The 21835-nt window shown below is 32.7% G+C and overlaps 2 protein-coding genes and 1 long non-coding RNA gene across 4 annotated transcripts; 2 read left to right on the forward strand and 1 right to left on the reverse strand.

Moving 5' to 3' along the window:
* The first annotated feature begins 973 nt into the window (after positions 1-973).
* Positions 974-1818, forward strand: LOC131600464 (uncharacterized). The gene is made up of 3 exons (XR_009283150.1): positions 974-1063; positions 1160-1231; positions 1547-1818. It is a non-coding gene; the product is annotated as an uncharacterized LOC131600464 (long non-coding RNA).
* An 8441-nt stretch (positions 1819-10259) lies between these two features.
* On the forward strand, positions 10260-14826 carry LOC131600465 (boron transporter 4-like). Its single transcript, XM_058872623.1, has 14 exons — positions 10260-10718; positions 10865-10958; positions 11034-11116; positions 11250-11442; positions 11674-11812; positions 11921-12086; positions 12199-12365; positions 12458-12631; positions 12717-12812; positions 12975-13091; positions 13177-13478; positions 13633-13912; positions 14012-14194; positions 14317-14826. Exons 1-14 carry the CDS (start codon positions 10622-10624, stop codon positions 14344-14346), a joined length of 2121 nt encoding a protein of 706 aa, XP_058728606.1. The 5' UTR covers positions 10260-10621; the 3' UTR covers positions 14347-14826.
* A 1211-nt stretch (positions 14827-16037) lies between these two features.
* Positions 16038-21358, reverse strand: LOC131596257 (potassium channel AKT6-like). Of its 2 annotated transcripts, XM_058868862.1 has the most exons (12): positions 21006-21358; positions 20519-20884; positions 20117-20174; positions 19589-19903; positions 19203-19448; positions 18379-18477; positions 18231-18263; positions 17961-18146; positions 17665-17862; positions 17496-17571; positions 16720-17304; positions 16038-16502 (listed from the first exon to the last, which is right to left on the reverse strand). In XM_058868862.1, the coding sequence occupies exons 1-12, from the start codon at positions 21188-21190 to the stop codon at positions 16228-16230; spliced, it is 2622 nt and encodes an 873-aa protein (XP_058724845.1). In that variant the 5' UTR covers positions 21191-21358; the 3' UTR covers positions 16038-16227. The 2 variants fall into 2 exon arrangements, with proteins under 2 accessions (XP_058724845.1, XP_058724846.1); XM_058868863.1 differs by lacking the exon at positions 18379-18477.
* Between the last annotated feature and the right edge of the window lie 477 nt (positions 21359-21835).

The raw sequence follows: 21835 nt of genomic DNA on the forward strand, positions 1-21835 counted from the left end.
TCAAAATTGGCACATCATATAAAAAAAACCTACCTCTCTTTCTCTCACACCATTCATCTTCTTTCCACTCTCTGTTCCCCCTACCGCAAACTCTCTCACTTTCTCTTTCTCTGCTTCTAAAGTCATGCATCTTCATCTTCTTCCAGGTTATATTCCTACTAATTCATTTTGTATTATGGTATGGTGATTACAATAACTTCATTTGATTTAACTATTTTGATTTCGGTTCATCGACACTCTTCATATCCCTTCCATTTCGTGTATATTCACGGTATCTTGAAGGTGATTACAGTATTGTGTTTAATTTTACTTTATTGAACTATTGATTGGCTAAAGTTTTGGTTTTTCTTGAAGTTAATCTGTAACAGTATTGTTTTTCTTGAAGATGTCGTTTGATAAATATAGTTTTATATTTTGTTGAAGATAATTTTGTTACAGTATTGTTCATATCTTCAAAGAGAGAAACTGGAAACGAATGGGAAACCTTCAAAGAAAATGTGAGATCTTTTGTTACAGTATTGTTCATATTTCCTGATTCATCCTTTTGGAAATGATAAATTCTAAACTAACTCCACTTCTTTCTTTAATACCAACAGCAAAAGGCTATCGTTTGGTTCTTTGGAAGAGTTATCAAGGGCTCGATGTTCTGTTCTTGATCCTCCTTGGGAAGGACAAAACTTGATTCCTGGTGATGTTTTATTGGCAATGCTGTTATGGCTTCAATACAAAGGTATATATGTTAATAAGGCTAAAACTGGTAAGAGGGAAAATGAATTTTATGTGTTTGATTAAATGTCTAAGTTAGTTTTCATGGTTGCTTGAGTATGTTTGAGATTTATTTGAATTCATGTTTCAATTAGGTTGGGCCTTAAAGGGAAGTTCGATGAGTTGGAGTAAGTGCATGAGATAGAGAAACAAAGACTGATATGTGATTAGTAGACACAATCCTTATATGGTGGCAATATATGATTTAGATTTTTATAAGTGCATGAGATAGAAAAATGAGTTCGGATAAGGCTTGCATTGGATCAAGCAATTATAGTGTTGACGCATATACGAAAAGGTAACTCTGTTTCTATATTTCAAAATTTCCTTTTTTACGTTTATAACCGAAATCTATATTTTATTTAGTGACGCACATGTGTTTGTATCCCTGCAGCTTCTTCAAGAGCCTGGCTCATATGTTGGTGAAGTTTTCAAAATTATCGGCAAGAACAAAGTGTTGGTCAAGGTTAGCTAATTTTCTGTTCTAATTTGGATCAAAATAATTTTTCCCACACTTCATTGCTATATATCAATCTGTCATTATCATCTGTTGAATATGGTTTTGTATTCACATATTATCCTCCTACCTACTGTGTCGGGATTCCGTTGTTTTACCTTTACGAATCACCGATTTGAATTCAAATTTTCTCAAATTGGTAGTAGGTCCAATGAATAAAGCATTAGAGTTTCAAATCAAGTTAATCTTTATGTTTGTAATTTTTCCATTGTTATTCATGTTTTGTTGTTTGTTGTTTTTCATGGATTTTTTTTGGACAAAAAGAATATGCAAAAGCAGCAAAACTTGCAAATCCGACAATGGTGATGATGGGAATGTGATTTTGTGTTTTCTGGATCTGCGATGATGACTCGCCGGAGCTGTTTTGACGGTGGTGAAGTGGTGTTGCAGCTGTTGAGTTTCACTTCTCATTTAAAAGTTATGAGTTTTTTATATTTGGATTATAGTGTGTTGAGTTTAATAATATAGTGCTATGAAGTTGAAGATACTGTCAAATTTGTTGCAGAAAAATAGTTAATAACCTTATAGAATATTGTCATGTAGATAACCATATGAACATGTATGCTAATTGACTTGGATTTTTAGTATTGAAATGATGAGATAGTAAATGATCTCATCATTTTATACCAATATTGTTTCATGATGCAAATGTTAAAATCTTTCTCTAGAGATGACCTAATATGTTCGGTATTATTTTATAACAGTATATAGAACTTCATATTTTATAGGTTTCAAATTTCAAATTTATGTTAAATTTATAAATTTAATTTAAATTAAACTAATGCATGGTCATGTTCACATGTCAAGGTTCATGTCATGACCAATTATTTATAGTTATGGAAACTAAAGCTTATAGATTAAAGATGTGAATCACAGGGTCCTATTAATCTATAGAGGATTAGTTTTTACAATATCAAATGATAGTGCTGAAAGAATTTGTGTGTAATTGTTACTGTACAAGTTCATGGTGTAATCTTTGTGATTGAGATTTGAAGTTCAGTTTTAATTTGAAGTTTGATATTGAAAATTGTTATTAAAGAATAAAAGATTGTTTGATTGAAATCGAAGAATTTTTTATTAAATTTATGATTTAGTTTTAACTATGGGAAATTTATCTAATTTTATGTTATAATTTCAAGATTGTAATAATGGAGATTTTGTATTTATGAGATGAATATTTTGGCTTAAAATATATTTATGGGATATTTTGATATAAAAATTTGAATATTATTTTAGTTATGATATAATAAAGAGTTGCTATTTGAAACATGATAGTTCTGATTAGATATTACTATTTGAACTATGACAAGGATGAAACGATATCATTTCTATTTGTAGCATATTTATTATTTCCGTTCAAACAAAAATATATTTACTATTTTAATTCAAATTAATCACTTTTATTTTCTTTCTTACAAAGACAATGTAATGATAGCAATCATTTTGTGATATATTGATGGAATTGTTATCTATTACAAATTGGGATGTGTATTTAAAAACATAAAATCTATTATATTTTTATATAATTAAAACATATTTTTTTTCTTTTTATATATTTGAGAGAAACTACCACTTTAGTTTTTACTTAAATCTTTTCGTTTAGTTTTCATTTTTAAATTGATAAGTATTAGTTAAATTTAATTAATATATTCAATTCAAAAAATATTCTAATGTAATTAAAGTGAGTTTAATTTCTAAATGTTTGAAAAGACTTTTGATATATATTTTTTATGATTAATAGATAAAGACGGAAGTAAATAATATAAACAATAATACTAATAATAATCCTAATATTTAATAATATAATTCTTATAGCCAAAGAAATAAAATTTAAATAAAAAATAGGAATCGGTTAGAATTTAATAAAATAGCAAATGTGGCTTTTGATTTAGTCTTTGTTTTTTAAACTAATTAAATAAGATCTTAATTAAACATTAAAGTTATTGAATGCTCTCATTTCTTTTTTCTATATTTATTTATTTTTTGTTTTATTTTAATTTGATTTTTATTTAGTTGTGGATATAATAAACAGTGAAAATAATTCTTTTTTACCATGGACAGTTTCCTTGATTATATTTTTGGTTATGTTAGGTTTTCATATTTTGAAATAAAATAAAATAAAATATTTTTTGGGTTAATTGTTGTTTTAAATTTTAAAAAATTGAGTTAATAGAATTTTAAAAATAGATCTGAAGTAATGCCACGCTCCTTCCATCTTTTGTAGGATAGTTTTATTTTTATTTTATTTATTATTTATTTTACTTAATAAATAAATTTTTCAACTCTGATCGGCTCTTTTCCTTTTGTAGGATTTTCTTCTAAAAAGTAAAATATTGTAGAAAATGAGTTATGATAATTTATTCAATTTTGAGAAAAATTAAAATAATCTTAAATTTTTGATTTGCTGTATTTATAGGTTTAAATTTTCATTATTTTTGTCACATTATTATTATAATTCACTTTTCGTTTTTATTTCATGTAAATATACTATTTCTATTTAAAAAAAATTCTTTACTGATAAAGTTGTGATTCTTTTTTAGAGTAAAACAACCATTTATATTTACACATATTTTCTTTTCAATTGCTGACTACCTATTATCATTTTTTTTTTGAAATGTTTTGTATTTAATATTTAAATGTTATTTAATTTATTCAAAACTTATTTTTTATTTTTTATTGATAAAATATATGAAATGGGATAAAATGTTATTAGTATTTTAATAATTCTTTGTTATTTAATTTTATTATTAAAGGTTAATATATAAATTTTTTTAATATTGTTTTTAGTTAACAAAAATATTAAATTTTACAACTAATTTTAATGTTACTATAATTTCATTTATAAACTGTAAACAATTATAAAACATTTGTTATTTAACAAATTTTGTCCCGTGCCTCGCACGGGTATAGTCACTAGTTCTTTATAGTGTTAAGAGTTTGACTTGAGTGTGGATATTTTAAGAGGGTTATTTAACCGTCTTTTATGAAGAAGTTATTCTTAATACAAATGAATTAGTTATTGTGATTAAAAATATAATTAGTTGTGGCGGTATTTTTTTGACCACAATAATATATTTATTTTAATTTTTTTGTTAAGAATATTGTTTAGCTGTAAAAAAAATTGGAATAGTTATTACAGATTGAAAGTTGTATAAAGTAGGCGTCGCCATCACTTTTAAGTTTACTTTAACTCTAAGAAAGTCATCACTCCTATCGTGAGTGGGTGTTGACAAACTCATTCTTATCTTTGTCCTTACGAAAGTAATCTGAAGCATAGTTACAATGACTATCTCTTTTTATCAAGAGCATAAACCAAATCAGAGAGATGTAAGAGCCGAAAGTTCTCAACCATAGAGACAAGAAGAAAATGTGTAAATTGAGATGGCGCCACCACCATCACCATTGGCTATTATATCAAGGAGACTTTCAAGACATGACTACGCTCAATGATTATGTGGTGAGATGTATATGGGAGTCACTCTCTCTATATAGCCAAATTACGCATTCCAAACAAAAAATGATTCATATAGTTCATAACCTTGTAACCTCGTGACACTTGATTGGCACGCAATACTACCATAAATAACAAAAACATTAATCCTTATTGTCAACTAATAACTGGAGAAAGGTGGTCGATGAAGACCAATAGCTTTCGTCCTGTCGTTGGTGAGATTACACTAATGTTTGATGGTATATATTTTCTATTACATTAATGACATTAATGAGAAGCAAATTAGAATTTCTTTTGCATTTACTTGTTTTTATATATTTGTTTCCAAAAAGTTGTATTTTAAATTATAAGGACTAATAAATTAAAACTATGAAAATATAGAAACTAAAATTACATTTAAAGCAAAAAAAAAAGGGAAATATCATTCTTCATCCTTTAATTTTACCCTGGGGCCCATTATGATCCCGTAACTTTTAAACATTTCAAATCAATCCCTTAAGTCTTAAACGGGTTATTATAGGAAGTCAATGTACATAAAAGTATATTCATCTGTCATTTATCCTGTGAATGAATCCAATCTCTGAAGTGTTGAGCAACATGAGGACCAAAGAAGGAAGTCTGGAGGACCAATGAAAAGGACGCCGGAAAGGTATATTCATCTGTCATTTCTTCCAAACATCCTTCTTTGATCTACATGTTGTATTACATCATTGTCCATGAGTAAATTAACTAGAGTGTTGAATATGAATAAAAAATGTTATTAGAAATGAAAAACCAGTCGGTTTTGGTTTGCAATGAAGCCACTTTCTAGATTCGATATCTACCAAATGGACTCATATGTAACTGAAAAATACTTACCTGTTACCCGACGATCTGATCCAACCCACCCGCTTACATATTAATTGACTCAGTTTTGGGTGGGTTTCGGTAATGTTTTTTTTTTTTTTTTTTGGCTTTATACCACCGGTTTAGTCCGGTTCGGGGGCGAGTTCTGGCATCAAGTGGTTCCATCCCCCTCCCGATCGCAGTTACGCGGGTTTCGGTAATGTTGTCCACACCTAAAACAAAGTTATGCATAATGTTGTTATAAATATTCTTATATCATACATATTAATTATTTTTTTAGTTAGGTTTATTTTTATTTATTTTTTGGTAATAAGCTAGGTTTATTTTTTAGACGGCCTTTTATTGTTACGGTTAGTATCATGTAATTAATGTAGAATTTTTTAAATTAATTTATGATTGTATCTCTATATTAATTTTAGATAGAGAAACTCTTGCATATTTCAATTGAGAGTAATTTTATCTCATTTTTTTAAAATTGATATTAGAGTTAGGGCCAGTTTGTTTCAGCTTTAAAAAAATGGATTTTTTTTTTGTATTTTTTAAAATAGATTTTCTAAAACCGTTTTTCAAAATATTACAAGTTTTTTTATATTCGTTTTTTCTAAAATGAAACACTTAATTTGACATCCTATAACATAGACGTACATAATTGAAGACCAAAACTTAGTCAAAATCATAATTTTTTCAAAAAGTTGTATTTCAAAAATGATTTTTATGAAAATCTATTTGAAATAGCTTCAAAATTAAGTGATTTTTTAAAATTTTGATATCCAAATTTTTTTTCCACAAATAGATGAAATACCTAAATTCACATTTTAAGAATAACTATTCAAACAAAATTTTCATTTGAAGCTTTTATAAAAAGTTTCTTTGTAAAAAAAAATTCACAAAATTTGATAACACTATAAAAATCATTTTTAAAAAAAAGGCAAAACAAACGGGTTCTTTATCTTTGTATCTTATACCTCTGATTCACCATGATGGACAACACATCATTCAACAATAAAGTGAAGAACATTATTCCCAAACACACATGGCTTTCAAAGTAAGAGTAAAATGGTGTCTATGGGTGATTATTCAATCTGAATTATCTCTTCTTTACTCAATGGGTCAAATTACATTTGGGGGTCTCAATATCTCCAATTGTACATATGAGGAAGAGGTAAAATTGGATACCACACTAGTGATTGAACCAGATGGTATTTGAGTGACCCATAACATGATATGTGAGCTGTCAAGTCAAATACTCACGAGGAAATATGAGACTTGTAGCAACATTGTATTAAGATTCCTAGTAGACTAGCTGATAAATTAAATTGGAGATTTTTCAAAACGAAGATGTTTGAGAGTTAAGACATTAGTTTTAGTAGTCCTGATAAAGATGAAAGTAAGGATATTGACATTATTTTAATATATTTATCCCTTGGACCAGCGAGACCTCTTATAGCATTTCGGATGAAAGCATGGTCGTATTTTTTAAGAAGGTGGTAAGCAGCAACTCATTTATAACAGTGATGTCCACAAGGATGGAGAACACATCTTGTTGGAGCCTAGCTTGGAAGGAGAGAAGGCATGTTGATCTATCCACAAGGAGTGTATAATGAGTTATTTTATTTTTACACAGGCGTCATAGCTTATTTTGGAGTCGGTATCCTTATATTGTGTTTGAGGTTAAGGTCTTGAAGGCGATTGATGTTTCCTTTTCTCACCTACATCCAAATAGTTGGAATTTTGTTGAAAGAAATTAAAATCCTTCAGGGTCTTTGGAATAACATTTGTTGTAGGTAGGGGTGTTCAAAATCAAACTGGCCCAATAGAAAACCGTTAACACGACTAAACAAAATTGAAAATCGCAAAAAATTGCATGTTGGGCTCATTCCACATCGTTTCCCATTTGGGAGGTGGGCGATCTAGGATGGCTCTAGTACGATAAACCTCCCACCATTTCTATTATCGCCTAGTGTTTATAGGTGTGTAATATTCTTGATAAAATATATTTTATATTTGTATATAAGTCCCACATCGACTATAAGATGTAATGAATTATTATAAATCTCTCTATATATAAAACAGTCTATGTAGTGATATTCTCACACACTTGATCTCAATATATCTCAATATCTTACATGGTATCGGTTGAGGTAAATATCCAAACCTAATGAGAGTCGACGCCGTCGCAGTATCTTCTCCCCTAGCGTGCTACCGCCGCTTATTCTCAAAAGATGTCGTCGTCGCAGTAGCTCTTCATCCAGCACTATTGTCTTAGCATAGGTTTTCCTTCAGCACCGCCCCCTCCATAGCTCCTCCTCCAGCACCGCCGCCACTGTCGTAGCTATTCCTCTAGAATCGCCGATGTAGTAGCACTGTCGTAGCAATGCCGCTGCCGCAGTAGATCTTCTCTAGCACTGCCGCCGCATCGTCATAGCTCCTTCTCCAACACCTCCGCCACCATAGCTCTTCCTCCAGCACAACCTCCGCCGATGTATCTCCTCCTTCAGCACCGCCTCCGCCGTGTATCTTCTCCTCCAGCACCACCGTAGCTCATCCCTTAGCACCATCGTCACATCCCCTTTTGCTTCCTCCACGCCACTCCCTGTCATGTTCAGCATCGCGTCATGTCTCTCTCTATCAATCACCATGTCTTTCTCTTCCGCGTTTGTTATGTTCCTTATCGGCACCAAATTTCTAATATTTTCACCAAATGTCTCCCTAAAGTTCTTTTTGATGATTTTCGGACCAGTCTAAGTGTCTGTCGAACTCCCGCTTCGACTGTGGGGTTATGATAGAATATATTTTATATTTGTATATAAGTCCCACATCGACTATAACATGTAATGAACTATAAATCTCTCTTTATATAAAATATTCTCTGTAGTGCTATTCTCACACGGTTAATCTCAATATCTTACAATTCTACAGGTCTTATGGTGTGTTATTGCCTTTTACTATGTTTGAAGGTTCCTCTTTATTATATTAGATGTGTGAGGTGGTTCTTGCAGTTGATGGAGGACTCGGACCCCCACTTTTTTTGGCTAATTTGCATCTTTTGTCCTTTTCCAGCATTACTTTCTTCTCCTTTCAATTGACATATCTCCATTGTCGTGATCTCTTTCTTCAAATTTGTTGGCTTATATACACGGGACTCATTGAATTTTCTGCCATTAAGTCCATTCTTGAGAACGCCTACGAACATTCTTTGGTTGAAGTTGACTACCTGGATGGTGGCCTCATTAAACATTGTCAGGTGTTCCCGTAATGATTCTGAGTGTCCCTAGTAGTAGATACTTTGGGATGCTTACTCTCTGAGAATTAGTAGATAATTTTATTGATAAGTCTTTATAGTTGGTCACGGAGAATTTAGGAAGGTTCATGTACCTGCATCGCGCCAATTCTTTCAACATTCCGACCAGGATCTTACTTTTGAAAGAATTAGCTGCACCAATTATCACCATCTTTACATTGATTATAGTGACGTGACGTGTTCTAATGGACCGTTTTTTCCATTAAACTTTACCAAGGAATGAGGCTAGAAGTTGTATGGGACATAGGTGTCAAAGACCTTGGCAGAGAGAGGTTGGGGATCAAAATCTATGTGCATTATCGTCATGTTGTTGTTGGAAGTTTAAGACGCTAGTTTGAAAGGTTTTATTTTGACAGTGCATATTGTCCATGCATGCTTTTAATAACTCGTTATATGACTCGTGGTGAGTCAGCTCTTTGTCTCAAAGTTGACATGAGCTCCTAGTTAGATGGTTTCGCTCGCATAGCTTATCGTGGCGAGATAGTCAATATGACTTTAGGTCGGATTCACCTCGCCTATGTTGGTTTAAGTACTCTCCACGGGTCCAGTGTGCTCTAGGACTAATGGTTAGACCTTGTTGATCCTAAGTGAACTTGAACTATTATCATCATATCAATACACAACTTCTCAAACACGAAACCTATAAGGACGAAATGATTAAACAATACACTTGCATTTTAAATTTCCATCAAATATCTGCTACATGTTTAAATTTTGAAAAAAATCATTAAAAAGTACTATTATGTCATAAATATAATTATGAAATGAAAAACTTGAATCTAAATGGTACGATGAATGTCTTTAAAGCTTATATGCCTCTTTTACAATTGAATTGTAATGTGAAGTAGGAACCTACTTTAAAAAAAATTATGTGTGAAGTTAAATCTCAATTCTATTGTTTAGAAAATTGAATCAAGAGTAGTTTTTCTTATAAGAGATAAATAAATTTAATTAAAAAAGTATGCACATAAGTGAAGTTATTGAAGAAAAAGCTGTATATGCTTAAGAAATGTGTTAATGGTAAATTGTATATGAATATGATTAGGGTATGACTTATGAGTTTCCTACTATATTTTAGGTAAAATATAATAGCTTGAAAGTTAAATAGACAATACATATTTAGTGAAGAAAAAAGCTAATATTAGATTATAAAAAATAAAATAAGACCATAGATTGAATAGAAGTATGAAATGAGGTGTAGCATAGGGGTTAGATTTCCACAAGTTTTCAACCTTAATTGAGAAGCATTGTTTAGCATGTGACATTGTCTCAAATAGTAAAGAGACAATTTTGGCACCAAATCTTGTGAACAAATCATAATCTAATTTGCAAAGATAGATCATCATGGTATATATCCGACATCATAGGATCATATCTATCTCCAAAACCCCACAAAACTTGTCTCAACATTTTCTAGTTTTTTTGCATGCATGCATGCATGCTTGTCTCCCTCTCTTTTTCTCTCCCTGGTGTCTTGTATCTTTCTCATATTCTTTCCTCTCTCTCTTTCTCTCTCTTTCCTTCCACATTCTCTGTGTGTTAGAGAGAGAGAAACACCCTTCAATTTCTGGAATCTAGATTCTCCGGTGGCGTCTCTTTTCTTTCCCATTTTCCATTCTTTTCTCAAAACCCCTCAACTTTCTTCCTTCCACCTTCAATCATTTTGTTGTTCCTCTACTTCTTGAGGGTCCACCTGGGCCCGCAGTTCAAGTAAGTCCTCCATTTCTTCATTGTCATATATATGCAAAATAAAATGAAACATGTTCGTCTCGAAAAGGCAATTGAGTTGGAAGCTGTGCAGGATCATCTGCAGGAACATCGCATTACAGAAGACCCTGGTTCGTCGTGACATCTCACTTATTCACCTTTAACGGATGAAATTCCTGCCATTAGGCCAGGAAACCCAAGAAAAATATGAAACATGTTAATTAGTTTTATATATATTGAAATTTTGTGAATTGATATGTGTAATCTCTTGTTTCAGGTATGGAAACTTTTAGTGGAATAGCTCAAGATTTCAAAGGAAGAGTTGAATGTTACAAACATGATTGGATTTGTGCAGTCAAATCTGGCCTCAGGTAATTCAAATCTATCATCATCCATTTTTATGTATCACTTCTATTTTTTTTTTCTAATTCTTTCAACAATGTTAGAATATTGGCCCCAACTTTCTACATATTCTTTGCTTCTGCACTTCCTGTCATTGCTTTTGGAGAACAGCTCAATAGAGATACAGGTAAATCACCAAAGTCTTTCCAATACCTTCAAAGTTCAAATCTTTGTTATGGTTTTGATTTGTATACACTGTCAATCAATCGTAATCGTCAGATCATTAAAAACGTTTGAGGTTAACCATAAGGCTTTTACAGGTGGAAGCTTGAGCACAGTTGAAACATTGGCATCAACTGCTATTTGTGGAATTATCCACTCAATATTTGGTGGTCAACCTTTGTTAATTGTAGGAGTTGCTGAACCAACTTGTCTCATGTACACCTATCTATACAATTTTTGCGCAAAAACACCCGAGTTAGGACCTCAACTTTTTTTGGCTTGGGCTGCATGGTAAGTGTATATATAGATGAATTTTGGATTTCTCATCAGGGCCGTTTCTTAGGACGTACTGGGCAGGCTACTGCACATTGCCTAACTTTTGACATGTTTAAACTGTGGCTAAAAAGGGCTTACAAAATATTTGTCACAGTTAAACCATGATCAAATACGGTCCCTATTAGATTTGCCACACTTAAACCATGGTTAACCTACACAGTGTCTCTGAAAGTATACTTGTTGCAGGGTGTGTGTTTGGACAGCATTGTTGCTGATTCTGCTGGCAATTTTCAACGCGTGTACGATTATCAGTAGGTTTACTAGGATTGCAGAAGAACTATTTGGCATGCTAATTACTGTGCTTTTCTTTCAACAGGCTGTAGAGGTATATATGTATATATGGATCATAGATATAGATATAGATATAGCTAGCTAACTCTTCCTAGCAAAATGGAAAGTGAATTTTGACTTCACAATGTTTCTGATCCATTAGGGACTCCTAACTGAGTTCAAGATACCAAAGGATGCAGATCCCTTGTTAGAGGAATATCAATTTCATTGGCGGTACATAAATGGATTACTTTCAGTCGTTTTCTTTTTCGGGTTAATTTTCACTGCCATCTTAAGCAGAAAAGCAAGAAAATGGCGATATGGAACAGGTAAATCACTCTAAAATCCAAATATCTAGTACTTCAATGTTTTAGATTGTGGTATGCATCTTAAATTGCGCTCGCTACTATGCCACTGTTTTTTGATTTTCCGCATTCGCAGGTGGCATACGAGCTTTGGTTGCAGATTATGGTGTTCCGATGATGGTAGTGCTTTGGACTGTAATATCTTATGCTGTGCCAGGCAAAATTCCACCAACTGTTCCTAGAAGGTTGTTTTGTCCACTTCCTTGGGATCCTGCCTCCCTCTACCATTGGACAGTGATGAAGGTATTGATTCTCATCTTGTTTATATTCTTCATTTTCATGTTATGCAAAAGTCCTGAAATCCATCTAAAGCTACTACTGAATACAAACTGCAGGATATGGTAAATGTACCGTTGCTGTATATCTACGGAGCATTCATTCCGGCAATGATGATAGCGGGTTTATACTTTTTTGATCATAGTGTAGCCTCCAAGATGGCTCAACAGAAGGAGTTCAACCTTCAAAAACCGTCTGCGTATCACTATGATGTTTTTCTCCTTGGAATAATGGTACGTTATAGTGTTGCGATCGTCTTGTCTTATTTAAATTTCATACATAAAGTTTCATGACATGTTTTTCCTTTTGATCCTTTAGACATTGGTTTGCGGTCTTCTCGGTCTTCCTCCATCAAATGGAGTCCTTCCTCAGTCTCCTATGCATACAAAGAGTTTAGCAATTCTTCGGAGGCAGGTCAGTATCATATTTTGCAATAAGGCCCGTGAGTTCTTTCAAACAACGTCACAAATGCTTATCCAGTAGTTAAGTTCAAATAAGTCAATCCAGACCGTCCTGAAGTCTAAAATATCAAATAAATTAGATTATTGTAACACTGTCAAATTTTCAAATTCACAGATGATTCGAAAGAAGGTGGTGAAAGGTGCCAAGGAATGCATTAGGCACCAAGGAACGAACGCTGAATTATACGGAACAATGCGCTCCGTTTTCATAGAAATGGATGCAGCGCCTACCGTAAGTATTGTGGCTTGACAAAAAGTCGTATATCTATGTGTATACATATCAAAGAATGATCTTTTTTTTTTTTCATTTGGTTTAGGCTAAAGAGTTGGAGAATTTGAAGGAGGCTGTAATGAATACTAATCCTGGTTCAAAGGAAAAGTTTGATCCTGTAAAACATATAGACGCATATTTGCCTGTTCGAGTTAACGAGCAAAGATTGAGCAACTTATTGCAATCTCTCTTTGTTGCCTTATTACTATTAGCCACATCTCTTATCAAAAGGATACCTACCTCAGTTCTTTGGGGATATTTCGCTTACATGGCAATTGATAGTCTTCCAGGGAATCAATTTTTTGAGAGAATTTTACTTCTTTTCATCACCCCAAAAAGGCAGTACAAGTAAGTATCCTTAACGAATAGTCCTTAATACACGTCCATAAACCGTTTTCAGATTATTTTCATAAGCTCTGCATGATAACTTATAAGAATATAAACCGTCCAATCTTCATCCAACTCGGCCTGTCAATTGTTCTAAAAATGTGTTATTGCGCAGAGTTTTGGAAGGCTCGCATTCGTCATTTGTGGAGTCGGTACCATTCAAGACAATAGCTGGATTTACAGCTTTACAGCTTCTATACTTTTTTCTCTGCTATGGTTTAACATGGATACCTATTGGTGGAATATTGTTTCCAGTGCCTTTCTTCCTTCTCATAATGCTAAGAGAGAAATTGCTTCCAAAACTATTCAAGGCAAGCCATCTTCAGGAGTTAGATGCTTCTGAGTATGAGGAAATCGTCGGTGCTCCGCTTGGACCCTACAATATACCACTAATTGTAAGATTTCTATAAAAGTTAGTTACATTTTATATTAGTGTATCGAAAATTAGTTCTATGCTTATTAACGAGTGACAAATGTTGAAAATGTTTGATCAGGACAAAGATGATCGTAATATTGCTGACAGTGATAGCGAAGAGGAAAATGATTATGACGCGGAGATTTTGGATGAGATGACAACTCATAGAGGAGAGTTGAAATTTAGAACAATAAACCAAAATGATAATAGAAACTTCAGGCGTAGCTTCACTTATCGCTTCAATGAAGACAAAAATTCTCAGGTAAATGTCTGACTTTAATCATGATTAATCTAAAGTCGCTAGCACTTATGATTTATTGTGATTTGTTAACTGTGTAAAACATTGTAAGGTTAACTCTATGTTTATGACTTGGACTTGGACAGGCTTACCCTGACGAAACTATCCGTATATGATGAATTAGTCTCGCTCCATTGACCTTTTATTAGAATGTAGAAGAAGGTTTTATGTATGAGTGAGATGCTCTTGGATGTCATGCTCAAGATTCGTGTAACGTGGTTACGGTTGAATACAATCGATGTTGCGTGGACGAAGAACATGAAGAAGAGACTCAATAGGGGAAGAGAAGAAACTGTTTGAACTTAATAGACTTCAATATTACTAGGAAAAATGCATTAAAACTTGAGTACAAGGGTCATTTTCCTTCATTACTTAACTTGCTTTCAAGTTGAAGTAGATAAAACTTTAGAGCATTCTCTCTTGTTTTGTAATTTTTCCAAGATTTATAAACACAATATCTGTTGAGTCATTATTTAGATCTAGTAGTAAATTCAACCAGCCATAGTGTTGTACATCATGATTTCTTCATTGTTTTGTTCACAACATTTAACATGGTGCAATAGTACACCTACTATAAGTAATTTTGTCTTGATTGATGCCTTTTGCTTTGATATTTCAAATGATATATAGTATATACAATAGTTACAACATTTATGGCTAATAATTATAAATTAAGGAGAATAAATTTATTATCAACTTGTCTCTAATTTGTCTATCCTATTTCAGAAAAGATGATAAATATAATTAGACTATTATTTATTGATTGACATTCCCCTCAAATTGATGTAGCTGATTAACGGGCATCAATTTGCTAATAAGAAACGGATGATGTGGGCGGGGGGACACACTTGGTAAGAATATTTGTTACTTGAAACTTAGTACTAATGTGAGGAAGTGATATAATTTGGTCACCCATAGGTGTCTGAATTAAATGGAAATCAACTTTGATGTGTTGAGTGCGTTCATGAAAAGCGAAATTTGCAACGAGTTGGATGACACTTGTATTGAATATGTTGTTTATCACGTCTTTTACCTCTACTTTGAGTACCATATCCAACCGTCACATGTCCGACAGTATCATGAGACATGGTTCTTTAATCTATGAGAGATTGTTCCTACCTAAGAAGTTCAATAACACATGTATCCAAACAAGCAACACTGTTCCTATTTTGTTCCTATTCAGCAAAGTACCTCTAACAACCTCAAATTTTTTATAAAATTTTGTGAGAAATTGATTCAACCTACTAGGGTTGTAGACTTCTCAAAGTGTTTTGTCCATAAATATTTAAAAACCATAAAAAAAATTTAAAAAACAGAATAATATTCTGAACGGTAAGGTTAACTTGTTTATAATTGTCTATCTCTAATTTCAATTAAAATTTTTTGAGTGCATTATCCTAGTTGTAAAAAAAATTAGCGATTGAAAACGAACGCAAACGTAAATTATTGATCATATGAGGATTAAAAGTACCGATAATTCAAATGATAATTTGAGCAACTTAAGTTTCTTAGACATTCAACACTAAAGATGAATTAAAACTAAGTTGGACATTTTAACTTTTTATTTCAATCCATATGGTATAAAACCAAATTAGAAACTGAATTTCATGAGTGAAAAAACTAAGTTACTACAATTCGAAGGTGTCAATCAAAAAATAATACCAGTGTAATCATCTTTACCACATTTAACACACTCTTAAATGAAGTCACACTCTAGCCATCTTCAAACCTTCCCACACTCTACATAACTCTGCCAGTATGCACTACACACTATGAACATGAAATCCTTGTATGACAAAATTCAATGTAAAGTGAAGAAAATTACTATATATGAGAGATCAAAAACATTATGATTGAACAGAACTATTCAATATATCTCTTATCTTCTAATCTATATTTTTACATGTGTATAATACTATAATTTGTGTATCCATTCCTAAATTCTAAATTTACAAAAGGGTATAGAAACCAACTTATAGTTTCAATGCTTAGTCTCATCATACAAGAATGAGATGATCACCCTCTCTTATCAAGCATATGTCTTCAACTTCAGCTCCATCTTCAGTCAGAATTTTAGTGGGAGAGTAGTTAAACTTTTCAGCACCAATAAGTAGCAACTCTTGAAGCGATTTAGGTAGAAAAACAAGCCGTTTAGGATATTCACTTTTTCCTTGACAACTAATCATTACTCTAGTTGGTAATTCAGTCACAGTTGGAGCAGTAGTAGTAGTTGTAGTGCGACTATTTTCAGATGTAGGAGAATCAATTTTTTCTAGCAAAGAAAAAAGAAGCAAAACTCATTCACTTTTTCAAAATCAAATATATGCACGGCAATCAATGTAATAAAGTTTATGTGAATAGTGGTATACGATGTCTTTACGGTGTCAACAAATTGTGTCTTAGAATAATATAGCTAGTAATCATATAAACTAAAATCATCAATTCATTTGAATTTGGAACTTGGAAGATAACGGCATATAAGAAATTACCTTGACTGGGAACTGAAACCATTCCAGAAAAGGAATTTCGGAAAGGGGTAACCCTTCTTCTCTGATGATTATCCAACCATTTCAACTCTTGAATAGGTGGCAAGCTACGACTTTGAGGTGTAGCTGGTAGATAAGAGTCGCTTTGAGACTTTCCAATACAAGATCCTTCATTATTATTTGGCATCGGAGGAATAGCACGGGGCGCTTTGTCATCTTTTTCAATTTTTTTAAAGATATTTTGTATTTCTTCATGACATTGATGATCTGCATAAGCTCTTGCAGTCCAACCAAAACTATCTTGCAGATCAATATCGGCTCCTTGTTCTACAAGAAACTTAACCATTTCAACATTTTCTTGACCTACAGCAAGATGAAGTGCAGTAGTTCCATTTGAGGACTTTTTCACATCACCGCCATATTGAGCAATATCTTTGAGCAATTTTATGTCCCTTTTCTCAACGGCAGAGCATGCTAAACGACCTACATCAGTTAAAGATATATCCGCACCATTGTCTACAAGTAGTTTTGTCACTGATTCATGGTTACCCATAATTGCTTCCCCTAGTGGTATATTTCCATCAAAATCTGTATAAATAAATATATAAGAACAATTCATTAAAAGAAAATTAATAATTATAACACCAAAGGGTATGCTTGATAAAACAATAATTCAACATTAACAATTCATTTTAATAAAAATTCGTTATTGTTTGTTTAGGACATGAAACACATTTAGAGCCATTCAAAATCAATTTTCACGAAAGCTCTAGCTATACCTTTTACGTTGGGATCAGCACCAAACTCTAGAAGTAAAACCACACAATGGTCACAACCTTTAGAAGCTGCTGTATGCTATATAAAGAGTAAAGTAAAGTTGTAATTAGTGTCTAGTAGTAGTGTATAGAAAAAAATACGTCTGGACATTAGACGAGATAAAATTCTAACCAGTGCCGTCTTTCCAGTTTTATTATCTATTTCATTTGGATCTGATCCTTTCTTCAGCAATTCATGCAACATTATATCATCACCTTTGTGAGCTGCAAATATTAAACTTATAGGCAAATCCATTTTTCCTCTTGCCAACAGTATCTCTATTTCAGCCATAACTCCTTCCAACATTCCATATTTTGATTTTTGCACATGCTGCAATTAGGTAGAAAGCATCAACATGTGCTTTCTTGCAGAATCAATTCTAGAAGAAAAAATAAGTATAAAAAAATCTCAAATATATTCTTATATACATTGAGAAAATTGTTCATGATTATTGCTCCATCTTCAACATTGTTATAAACAAGGTTTCGAAATGTTGATCGACTCATACGCAAGATCTGGCTAAACAGCTTGGTCCGAACTGTAAAAATTTGGGGGCTATAGCATAACACTCCTAGTTCTCCAAAAACATCTCCCGTATATACTTGGTCAATTGTCTAATATAATTGAAAACGAGTTCGGTTAGTCATGGATATAATTTTTTCCATGTTATAAATTAAAGGAATGCAGATGAAACCTGCCTGATCCATTGGTTTCTGGTGAATGATAAGATCCTGTCAGTTCAAGGAAATTAGAACTATTGTTTGTCACGTCTTTCTTTGGAAGTAGTTCAACGGATTATACAATTTAACAAAGAAAATGAAAATAAAGAGAGATAAAAAATATTACAGCAGCTCCATAAACCACTATATAAAAGTCTGTAGGTGTTTCATTCTGTAAGATTACATCTTCCTTTGGAGGGAAAAACTCGGCTTTTAACTCTGTCACCTTCAAATTTTGAGATTTCAACATATGCAGGTTAAATAATCTATTCTTTCAAAACAGTATGAATAACATGAAGCAAACATGCAAATAACTAGTTAGAGACATTGCATATAAATATTTCGGATTGGCCTTTACACTTATGAGATTTTAACCTGATCAGAAAATAATCTATTCATTAAAAACAGTAGGAATAACAGGAAGCTAATGTGTAAATAATTGTTCTTGGAGATTTAATTAGTTAGAGACATTGCATATATTTGTTTTGAACCGATTAAATGTAAGAGAGAAAATCTTTACTTTTTGCATATTTTTTAATCAATGGAAGGATCTTATCAACATCCATAAATCATTGCATAGCTCAAACTAAACTACTGAATCGGAAAAATGGAGTGTTATCAGTTATCATGTAGTAATAACTTATATATCATCTAAGTTCACGAGTTGGAGATAAGAGGACCCGAATTGCTGGAGCAGGCTTACAAATCAAAGGCATGCTTTAAAAAAAGTTATGGGTTAATAGTAATTCACCCCCCTGTAATGTTAGCGAATTTTGCTTTTCCCCGCTCCCTACCTTTTGGCAACGGTTTTTTCAAAAGAACCGTTGCCAAAACCTGCCTTTGGCGACGGTGGGGGGTAAACCGAAACACGCTCATATTACAGGGGTAAACATAAACTTAATGGTTTTCTTCGTCAACAAAACAGGGATATAGCAGACAGAATGATATTACCAATTGATGTAGCAGGTCCCTTGACACTCCACTAAACAAGTAAACCTGTTGAATAAGTTCAAAGAATCGGTAGTGTGCGATGCTTGACTGAATGGCTTTTGGGAGTGAATCGATTATCTCTTGCTGCTCCAGTCCTTCTACATTTGTTTTATACTTCATTTCAAAATGAGCATATATCTGTTCTTGCAAACTTTGAGGTAACCGATTCCTACGAGCAAAATGCGATGCAGCTTCAACAATTTCTCTCTAAGGCACCACAAATAAACCACATTCAGAATTGAAATTAATAAGTATGTCTAGTACACTATAAAAACATAATACTGATGCAGAATATTCAAGTGCACGATGCTTCAAACTTCACAAACTGTTAATAAGTATATACTTACATATCTCTTAGTTCTATCACTCCAGTGAACAACCAAGTTGGTCATATTTCCTATCAGATATGCAGCAAGTCCAAAATTGAAAGTCACATAGAGCATGGTAAAAATCATTTCATCTGAGTTTACGGCATGTAAATCACCATAACCCACCGATGAGAGTGTCGCAATGGACCAATAGACTGATGTAACATAACTGTCCAACATAGTTTGGTTGGAAGCATTCGAGACAAGTGATAGCCATGTAGGGTTTTTATGGTTAGGTCTTGTAGCGAGAAAATAGAAAACGCACGCGGCTACATGCGTCGCAAATAGTGTTACCTGCAAACAGATTCACATTTTAACTCATAAGTTAGGTTTTTTAAATACTTTACTCCTTCCGTTTTCAAATATACGCAAAAAAGTATATGTAAATGATCCAAATTTAGACTAGATACATAAACTTCTTTACTTAGATTTGAGAACAGAGGAAGTATAAGCCATAACTAAACAAACTCAGAAAAAAGAATCACTATATAATTAAAAAGTACTTACACAAAGAAGTTTTGCACAGCGCACCAAAAAGTAGTTATAATGCCTATCCTTTTCTAACCTGACACAAGGAGCAAAGAAGATAAATAAGCAACACGTGTTCGCCGTTCGGTTCCATTTTTGGAGAAGGCAAAATTGATTTCACAAGCATTATTAAATTGATATTAGCTTGTTTGAATATTCTCAAGAAGAACTAATTTTTCCTCAAGAATTGATTCTGGAGATTTTGCCTTTACAATTGATTTCACATGAACGTTCTAAACGTCCGTTCAACATTCGACTAAATAAAAAACACTCGACTAACTCAAATCTAAACAAAAGGACCACTATCGAGAATAATTCTCTACCTACGCATGGAAGTAAATTTCAATAGAAAGAAGGAAAGTTCTGAGCTCTGAATGTTACCTTCGGAACATAGCACTCGCTCTACGAAGGCGCCAAAGGCGAAGAATACTGAAGTAACCATATGCTCGGGCAAAAGGTGGCAACACTTGATGAAAAACTTCATAAGGTATAGTAGACATGACATCACATACGAACCATGAGCTAAGATATCTATAAGCAATTTTCCTTTTATCGGCGACGAGAAGATAAGTTGTTTTCTCAACATAAGCCACAAAGAATGTGAGAACAATGTCAATCAAGAAAAATGCATTCACAATATTGTCTGCTATTGCAAGTGGACCTTTTGAAGTCAAAAGAAACCCAAATTCAAAAGGACAAACCAGTGCAGTGTATAAAACCCATATCAACAGAAACTTGTTCCATTGTCTGCAACATAAATTACAAAATTATCATTATCATTATCATAATCATTCACGTTACCGTGATTATAGTAATTAGGTCAATTTCGACGTGAATTCAATCGGAATCAAAATGGAAGAAATCTTACTGATAATGGCGGTTGTATGGGGAGATGATGAGGTGACCGAGATCGTTGACGTTGCTGTCGTAGACGGTGGTGGCGCCGAGAGACGGGAGAATGATTCCGGTGAGACTGCATTGGCTGTAACCGTGTTCGTTGACGTGATCGTCTTGCTCTTCTTGCTCGTGGGGATGAGACTCTGATGGAAACATCTTCGTGAGGTTCTTTTGGTTTAAGCATGCATGTGTTGTTGATATTTTCTGGTGTTGATTTTGATTTTGAAAAAAAGCGATTATTGGAGATTTTTTCCATAAGTGATTATGCTGGAAAGGAAACCGTGTCCGTGTTGTACTATTTTTAGTGATGGTGCATGTATTGAATCGAATGCAATAAAACACTGTTTATTGTTGATTGATGTGTTTTTCAAATTTATTAGTTTTTGAATCATATTTCCAATTCTAGATTTTAATTCCATTAATAAAATCGATTTTTTTACCACTATACCACCTTTTTTGAAAAAAAAAATCAATATACCATTTATAATATGTCATGCTATCAAAAAATAAACTTTATATGTATCCAAAAAAAAAAAAAACTAAATTACAATTTTAGTCCCCTATTTTGTTCTATTCACAAAATCAATCCCCCTATTTATTTTTTAAACAGTTTTAGTCTCTTCTTAAACACGTAGACTCAAATTTAATGATGTGTCATTTTTTTAATGATGTGTGATATTATTTCTTGATGAGTCACAATCAAATTCTTTATTAATATATTAATGAATGACATATCATTTTTTATTACAAAATAGAAGAAAAATATCAAAATTCATAAATTTAAAAAACAAACAAAATGTA

This window comes from Vicia villosa, linkage group LG4, assembly GCF_029867415.1.
Source record: "Vicia villosa cultivar HV-30 ecotype Madison, WI linkage group LG4, Vvil1.0, whole genome shotgun sequence".
Taxonomy (NCBI): domain Eukaryota; kingdom Viridiplantae; phylum Streptophyta; class Magnoliopsida; order Fabales; family Fabaceae; genus Vicia; species Vicia villosa.